This window comes from Clytia hemisphaerica, unplaced genomic scaffold, assembly GCF_902728285.1.
Source record: "Clytia hemisphaerica strain Z4C2 unplaced genomic scaffold, Clytia hemisphaerica genome assembly, whole genome shotgun sequence".
NCBI lineage: Eukaryota > Metazoa > Cnidaria > Hydrozoa > Leptothecata > Clytiidae > Clytia > Clytia hemisphaerica.
Genome location: NW_027103734.1, coordinates 756 through 9,975, shown reverse-complemented (window position 1 = coordinate 9,975; position 9,220 = coordinate 756). Strand labels below are relative to the sequence as shown.

The window sequence follows — 9,220 nt, the reverse complement described above, 5'->3', positions numbered from 1 at the left end:
CTCTCCAAAATTATACACTTTTCAAAAAATGTTACATCAGGAATTGTAAACAAAAACAATCTTTTCTGGAAACTTTGTGCACGTCAAATCAGTTTACAACAAGCCCAATAAAATATTTTACTATTTAGGAACTTTGAAAATAATCGTACTTTTAATTTCAGTATTCTCTGAAAAATCTTGTTTTTAGCGGTCAATCAATCGTTAATCGGTTAAGCTTCCTTGAATTGCAGCTTAGATGAAACTACCAACAAAAGATATATAAAATATGACAAATTATGTCTAAGAGGTCTTTCAAATTACATAATGTGTAAAATCTGTATGCTTAAACTGACGACTCTCAACATCAAAAGCAGAAATTTGATTGAGTCCTTCTGTTCCTTTGTATGTCTGATGGTCGGTCAAACCTGTTTTATACACGTTTTTTCATAAAAACAAACTACATAAGAAAATAAGGCTCTGATGGCCAAAATATTAAAAACACTTTTAAGGCCTCGCAGGCTCTAAACCATATTCTTAAAGAAAATGGACAAAATACTCAAAAAATACCGAAAATAAGAACATGTTAAGAACAACTTTTGGCTTAAAACTCAAAAAAATAAGAACATCTAGAGGCGTCAAAAACCTTTTGGATGTTCTTATAAAAACACGTATATAGTTTATTCATATTTTGTTGTTTTTGGACGGCTGACTTTTACCTTTCGATACAATCAATGGTGCTCCTACGCATCGAGTGTCTGCAAACAAAAAAATATTTTGCTTTAGTCAAAGTATAAGTCGGTCAGACCGTCCATTGTTATACAGCTTCAACCAATCATATTTCATTTTTGTTGAAATGTGATAATGAAAATAAGAATATTGTCTTTGAATATTGTACTTGTTATATCAAAATAGCTTGCCTAATAAATGCAATAAACAGAATGTCCAAAGTTTCCTTGATGCAGGGGAGATTTTGCACGTTCAAATAAGAGTGTTACAATGCAATATAAGGAAATTATTTAAAAGGAAATACTCGATCTAAATTATGCCATATGCTCTTAGGGTCATCATCTGCCATGATGAGATTATATAAAAAACTTTTACTTTACGAAGTAGCGAAAAAAATGCCAAATTTGAGAAGAAAAATGTGTAACAAATCCCCCTGGATTATTTTCAATTTTTCAGGACCCGTTGGATTTAATTTTTCTCATTTTTGGATCACCCTGGAAATTCAACCTCATTTTACTGACCACCCCGGATTTTCTATTTTCTAGACCACCCTGAAAGTAACAAATTCTCAACAAAGGGGGCGGGTACAGATTATTTCTGAAATAGCTCAATAGTTTTACCCCAGCTGGTACACAACGTTGTTTCAACGTTTATCTAATGTTCATAACGTCCATATAACGTTAGATGAACGTTGAAACAACGTTGTGTGCCTCTTTTAAAACCTTTCTACTCTCGGGTACCTAATAAGCGCGCCCCCGCCTGGAATAAGCGGGGTGGGTGGAAAAATCTCAAAACTTTTAAGGAAGAGAGAAGAGAAGCTGACCCTCCGATATCATCGGACCGGGCCCTATCCCGGGATAGTTTCCTACCCCTAGATAGGGAAATCACACCAGACATTAAACTCTGTGCTCACGACACATCAGAGCCGTGTTTTATCGATGATGATACTTATGATGATGATACCCGGGCCGAGGTACATTCACTTGCCAAGTGAATCGCAACACCGATAGTGGGAATCGAACCCTGACCTCCAGCATGGAAGTCAATAACCACTACACTACTGCGCCCTTGTAAGGAAGTTAGAAAGATAATTGATTATCGCTAATTTTATAAATAATTTTTCATGAAAATCATGGTGCTCTAAATTATCTTTTCAACAGTGTATAATGAGCTGCAATTTGTTGGAAAGTTGCAAGCAAAACAAATATTAATCCACACTCAAAGCGAATAGACTTAAATAACAAAGGCAGGCTGTTTGATGGACGTTTGAATAAGGGGTCAGAGGTAACCTTTCATATTTTGATTGCAAACATCAACCAAAATACCAGTATATAAGCCAGACTAACAGGGCAACAACGATCTTTTTGAAAATCAATTCAAAAGAAAATCATCGAAAAATAAATTTTCAAAATAGATTATTATTGCTTAATGGGTGGATTGGCATTAATCTCATTCAGCTAAGATCATGCGCTGCTGTAATAGGAACATATGCCTGGAACAAAAACCTGGATTCTAATCTAATAGTCTATTGTCAGAAGAATTTGGTGCGTTTATTTAACACACCCCTTCTCTCTACCTGGTATAACCTTTCAAGCCAGTGGGATAAAAAATCACAGACTGAAGCTCGATGGGGATTTATATTCCTATGTTTTTTTTTATAGATGGGAGGGGGCTTGAATTCCATTGTTTTTACGTCTGAAAGTCCGTTGGTAATTGAAAAATAGCACAATATTTGCAGTAAGGATTTGTTTACTTGATATTTTCTGGTGGGACAAAAATTGGAGTATAAGTTTTCACTGGGTACGATATTTGACCAATTTTTCCAGTAGGAAGGCGTGCCGCTAGGTCTGTGAGAAGGGGTTCAACTTCAGCGAATCCGGGCAGATCCCCTCACGGGGATATAAGGACTTCATGTTATCACTGATAGTGACCATTGCGCAAAATAGTCTCTCAAAGGGTCGCAAAATCGTCGAAATTCAATTTCTCAAAGGGCGTCGATTTTCGAACTTTGGCTGGGACAAACACGCTGTCAACTCGCAAACCTAGTGATTTACACTCTAATATCTTTAGCTTTGGTTGAGTGTCGTGACGGATTAGCTCATTTTTCCGAGGGAGGTGAAATATTCTCTTTGATCTATGCCTTTCAGCAGTTAGGAGAACCTATGGGTTTGACAGTTTTGCCTTCATAAACAGCCCTTTTGAGTTCAATATACATTTTCTCAATTGTAATAGCCACACGGATTTAGTAAGGATTTAATTGATTTCATCTCCATTTGGAAGCACCCTAGTCTATTTTTGACGCTCATTCTTTGAAAGACAGAGTTGATAAAACGTTGTTAGTTTTACGTAAAAAAATAATCCATATATTTAAAAACAATATTTATTCATCCCCTTTCATCCATGTTTAATCTAGAATTATTTCAAATCTCTCAAAAACTCAACAATATTAAATTGAGATACTTTAAAAATTTGTTTATTTACAAAAAAGGATGCAGTCGCAAATCTTTTACATTTATAAAAGACGGAAAACTAGGCCCGGTGGAACTACCATAAACTATTTAAGCATTTTTAAGGCTTTTTTAAGCAAAAAACGTAGAAACGCGACCTTATAAGCGAGTGAGCTACTTCCAAAAGGAGTGGGGAGGCTGAGGGCTAGAAATGAGATAAATTCGGAAGGAATTTGAGAAAAAATCTCATTTGCTCCGCAAAGGTGGGGAGGGTGAAGCCTCTCCATTCCCGTTTCCGCCGGGCCTGAAATCTGCAAGTAACCAATAACATAGAATCCCCTTGGAATAGGTGTTCTGTATTAGGAATTTTTATTTCCATGACATTCCCTTCTCACAGACCCGATGAAGTCCTCTCTCACTGAAAAAATTGGCAAAAATATTGTCCTCCGTGAAAAATCATCCGTTCCATCCCAACTGATTGTTCTCACATTAAAACGATGAAACTTAAATCCCCAGCCATAAAAAATTTTGGAATATCAATCCTCTTCGAGTTCATTAATTTTCTACCCCGACTGGCTGAAAAAATTAGGAAGTTAGAAGGTGTTGCTTCATGAGCTGACACAACGTTCATTTAATGTCCATACAACATCCATAAAAGGCTTTGTTCCAGCTGTATAACTAGCCTTTAAACCTCAACCATAAAGTATTCAGTAGGATGCCAGACATTTCTCCTTTAGCCTGTATACCACAAAATACAAAATAAGTTGTCCAACTGGAGACGCGACTAGTGCACATAATAACACAAGTCCAACAGCGATTAGCGGCTGTTCTAAAAAATCCATTTTCGAATAAACAACCCTCTTAGTTGCGTAACAATAAACTCCATTACATGCTCCGTACAAAAGCATCAGTATGGATGGATATATAAAATGCAGCAATCTGATTGGTGTCCGGCTAATCATGTGATCAACGAGAACCAATAAGAATGCAAGACCGTGACGATCACAGCGCAAGTACCATTGTAGAGCGTGCGATGATTGGTTCGAATCAAACAATAGGGTCCAGTAAACAAGGACAGTTAAAAATGCTAACGTCAGCACACTGGATGAAAGCATCCAATAGATTTTCAAAAACCACGTGACCTCACCAATAGTTTCTGATAAGAAAACTTCAGAATTCATTGACGGAAGCCGGTTATCTTGTAGTCGTGCGTGATGTAAGTCACGTTTGGAGCCTCCGTGATCACGTTTAGAACCTCTGTGATCACGTTTCGCACCCACACGCCTAACATTCTCTTCTATATCCAATATAATAGAATCAACACTGTATTGACTATAAGCGCTGGTTTGAGTCATAAGCTGGCTTGTACTACCGTTAACACTTGATGATGTGCTGGAGATTGTGGCGTTTTTGTTCGGTATATATTGTAAGTTCAAAGCATCTTTGTTGTTCTTGGAAACGGAATCGAAAGTCCGATTCGGGATTCGACCACCACATTGGTCGTTCCGTAACGTACTACCTCGACAATATTCGACCTATGAAAGAAATATATAAAATATATTGAATAAATGGTTTGCTTTAGTACCCCGACGGAACCCACTTCACTTAGTGGGGTTGAATCATTGACTTCCAAGCCCGAAAGGCTAGACTCATACGGTTCGTTTTTGAATCGAGTTCCCCCCGCCGGGCCAGGAAGTGTCTCACTTGTGATACGTTGGTATAACAATGGACACCTCAAATTGAGCATTACTAGTAGACATTTTTAGGTTCACGAGAAATCTTAGTTATCGTTTTAGATCTAGTTCATAAAGCTCTAAACCTGAATTTTAACCTTATAGAAAACGGAAAAATCGTACAAAATTTTCACAAAAATTCTCTAAAAGGGTCTCAAAAACGTCCAAATCTTTTCTCATCATAACAACGTTTCTCTAACGTCCCTAACGTCCAAATATTGTCAGATTGACGTTGAAAAAACGTCGTGAGCATGGCGTTCTAAATCTCATCAGAATTCAACTTTTTTCCACTCTTCTTTTTACGCCACAATGCAACGACTTCAAAAATAGGCCCCTTGGATTTTGACGTCAATTCACGTTTGTTAGGCCTTAAGGCCAGTCTCCACTTTCGTGCGACATGAGCGAAAACTTTTTGACGTTTTTGTAAGCTTATTGGTCGGTTGAAAAATGAAGTAATTCCATTGGTCGAAATATTGACGTAACGAATGAAAAAAGTTGAACTTCCTTCAACTTTTTTTGTTCGCGCGAAACTTTTTTATGCCGTAATCTTTTCTTCAGGCAAAAAAAGTTAAGAAAAAAACTGTGGCTCATTTCGTGCGAAAGTGGAGACCGGCCTTTAGATTTAGAACGCCATGATTGTGAGTAATTCTTACCTTATAGAAAACGGAGAACCAGCTCAAAACGAAGCCATATACAAAGTAGACCAGCGTTAGAATGTAAACACAGCTGGTCATAAAAATGATCCATATTGCATTCTCGTGGTGATTAATGATACTCAAAGTCATCCCGAAGATGAGATACGCTGATGCGATTAAACGATAAACCATGATGAACGTGGCTCCGCAGCATTTGATCTAATTGATGAATAGAATATTGGTAGGCTTGAATGATGATAGAGTCTGGGGAGTCACTGGTCTCTACATATGGAGAAGAAATTAAAAACTTTCCTTCGATTACGAATTCCCTACATAAAGGAATTGGTGTCAAAATGCGAAGCGGTGTTTCAACGACTATCTAATGTTCACAACGTCCATATTACGATAGATGAACGTTGAAACAACGTTGGTGGCCAGCTACATTAAAAGGGATGTGCTTTCTTGTAGGAGTGGGCACTTCCAGGAAATGTCCGTACATGGGGGGGGGTAGAGGATATAGTGTACGGGGGTATTGAAAAATCTACAAAATTTGCCTTGTCCAGGGGGTAAACTTGCTCTGTTTGGGGGGTATTTTTGCTCTGTTTTAGGGTTAATTTTGAATGTCCAGAGAGTCAACTGATGCTAGTCCGGGGGGTTAGACCTGCTGTCTGGGGGTAAATTTCCAAAAGTGTTATATCCTCCTCCCCCATATTAATCTTTTTTCTGGAAAAACCCATTTGAGAGATTTTGCTTAAAACAACCCGCTATAACTAACATTCAAAACCTAATTCAATATGACGTTAGATGTACGTTGAAAAAACGTCCTGTGGCAATTTGGAAGAATGCAACTTACGTTTGATTGGACGAAACTTTGTTTTGATTCTCCGATCACGGTGAAATGGAATCCAAAATTCCCTACATTCAATTCATTACGTAATGCCAACTCAGTATGAACTTTCGGTTTCATTTTTTCTTTCTCTTGTTCCGTCATATAAAACACCTTGATTTTCAAATTTATTTTATTATGTACTCAAACATGAATTTATTAAAAAATCAGTCAAAGTACCTAAACTCAGGCCCGGTGGAAGCCTCCCCAATTTTGTGCAAATGAGATTTCTTTTTAAAACTCCTAGCGAATTTTATATCATTTCGACGCCTTAAGCCTCCCCACTCCTACGGTTGTTCCGCCAGACCTGAAAATCACGCCCAGTCTTGAGCCCACTCCCTGTTCTGATAGCACTCGAAATTGTTCTATGTCTATTCAATGAAATAAGAAAAACAACAATACACGTGTTTTCTTTTATAAAAAAGAACTGTATAAGAACATAAGGCTTCGATGACGACCAAAATATTAAAAACAAGTTAAGAACATTTTAAGGCTTTGCAGACTCTAAAACACCAAATTTCTTAGGAAAATGGACAGAAATACTAGTTTCAATGGTGAAAATAAGAACATTTGTAGGTTTAAAACTCAAAAAGTTAAGAGCATTTGAAGGCTTCAAAAATTTTGGATGTTCTTATAAAGAAACGTGTAGCGCTCTCAAACTTTTTACGCCTATCACTACAATAAGCAAAAGCAAAGTAGTGCAAATTTCTTTACGCACGTGGTTGCGAGGTCTCGTGAAACCCATACTCTTGGGTACTCTAATAGCCGGGGGGGGGGTTGGAATAAGCAGGGGGTTGGAAAAAATCTCAAAATTTAATAAGCGGGGGGGGGGGGTGGGAGAGGTTGGACTAAAAACTGTCCTGGGTGGATAAATGTTTGAAAATTTAATACAGAAATTAAGAAAAAAAAGGGAACTTTCAAAATCATTTTCCCAAAAATTAATAATCATTTGGGGGTTTTTTGGAATAAGAATGTCTTGGGTGGAAAATTTTCGAAAAATTAATTAACGGGGGAGGGGGGACGGCTATTAGGTACCCGAGAGTACGTTGATGATGAGACATGTTAGTAGCATTTTTTTTCCTATTTTCTTTGACTTTCAACCCTAGTGAACACACCCCCACACAGACCCAATGGAATCCCTTCCCACAGGAAAAATTAGACAAAATAATGTCCCCAGTGGAAAATTTTTGTCGCCATCGAAAATAACCAGATAAGAAAACCCTTACTGCTAAATATTTTTCCATCCCAAGTGACTTTTCTGAAAAACAATGGAATTGAAATTCCCATCAAGTCTTGATCTTATCGGGTCTCCCTTAGGTTTGTGAACTACAGCACAATGTTATAGTTGATATAATGATTAAGATGGAGCTAAGTACAGCACTACTTTACATTAACTATAAAGCAGAAAACATAAACATAAACAAACAAACAAATAGTCAGTCTTCTTCATAAGAAAATTCAAAATAAAATTAAAGAAGTGAAGCTTTCACCACATATATTGACAGGATATCTTTGAATAAACCATTTAACTGAAATTTAAAAAGTTAGTGGGCGGAAATTTAAAAAGTTAGTGGGCGGAAGTTTGAAAGTGGGTGTGGGCGGCGATAATCGAAGTAATGATAATGAACCTTATCTGTCGGTTAATTAAGATTACGTAATGCAGAAGAATAAAATTATGAAGCATAAATAGAAAGAATAGCGTTAGCGTTGCGGTTGGTATATTTGCTGGTGATGAACACTCAAAGATAATTTGATCTTCAATAAAGATGATGTCATCAATTTAACAAAGATTATGTAATCAATTTTGACATTTTTTTTTTACTTTTTACACCACTGTGTCACAAATCCGATGAGTTAAACTGCTGCTCTGGAAAATTTGGCTAAAACTTTATCCCCTTTGAAAAAATTCAATTACGTTTGCAATAATCTCTGATAATCTCTGAAGTCTCTGTTTTTTTGAGTCATTTATTTTAGCCCATTACCTTTAAGAATATATTTATTTGTTAATAGTCGAAATAATTATTTATATTTTATTATCTTATTATTTTTTTAAACTCATTATTATTAAATGGTAGGTCCACATCAATGCTTGTAGCAATGACTAAATTTTAGACCTTCTTGACCAAATAAATTTTACGTTACATTACATTACATTACAAATACCCTATAATTTCAGCCATACTGGATATTAGCTTTTGTTTTCATCTCCATTTAAAATTACGAAACTGGGAAAATCCCACTGGATGAGAACATTATAGAATTTCTAGTAGATATACCTACCACAGGGGATGTGAGCCAGGGGTGTCTTTTTAAAGGATTGACAATGAATTACTAACAGTGATCAGTACTTAATGCTTAGGTTACCTATCAGGAGTACCATAGAAAATTACACCCAATTTTACTTCTTAGATAAATTTCGAGATAAATTTTGTATGATGACGTCTTCATTATTTGACGTATTTAAATTATTACCGACAATAAAAAGGACGTCATCCAAATTTTTTTTTTTTAACAAATATTTCAGAATCGTTAGCCTACGTCTCCAGTTAAAATCTGGTGTTTATTGCTTTAATAGATTTGAAGTTATCGCCGTTTTTTAATAATGATGTCCTTTGAATCTTACTTACGACGTGTTTCTTCGACGACTTTCATAATGTCAAAATCAGTTTTTTTTAATTTTTAACCGAACACTTTCCATAACCATCTCGTTAATACGCTTTTTTTGAGCTATATGCGAGAGTTAAGTTGTAAATCGGGTAATGGGTTTTGAACTTGCCTTAAGTCACTTGAACAATGCGCTGAGCACAGAGGGTC

At 36.4% G+C, this 9,220-nt stretch overlaps 1 protein-coding gene across 1 annotated transcript; it reads right to left on the bottom strand.

Annotated features, from left to right (window-relative positions):
- Positions 1-3,346: 3,346 nt before the first annotated feature.
- On the bottom strand, positions 3,347-6,538 carry LOC136805003 (uncharacterized). The gene is made up of 4 exons (XM_067061534.1): positions 6,374-6,538; positions 5,539-5,739; positions 4,984-5,028; positions 3,347-4,687 (listed from the first exon to the last, which is right to left on the bottom strand). The coding sequence occupies exons 1-4, from the start codon at positions 6,509-6,511 to the stop codon at positions 3,860-3,862; spliced, it is 1,212 nt and encodes a 403-aa protein (XP_066917635.1). The 5' UTR covers positions 6,512-6,538; the 3' UTR covers positions 3,347-3,859.
- Positions 6,539-9,220: the final 2,682 nt, after the last annotated feature.

Excerpts from the sequence above, each read along its gene's own strand:
- LOC136805003 (XM_067061534.1), bottom strand. The coding sequence starts at position 6,511 with ATGACGGAACAAGAGAAAGAAAAAATGAAACCGAAAGTTCATACTGAG. Across the intron at positions 5,029-5,538 it reads GGTTCTCCGTTTTCTATAAG|AGAATTTTTGTGAAAATTTT; the intron begins GTAAGAATTACT and ends AGACCCTTTTAG. Across the intron at positions 4,688-4,983 it reads ATTTTTCCGTTTTCTATAAG|GTCGAATATTGTCGAGGTAG; the intron begins GTTAAAATTCAG and ends TTTCTTTCATAG.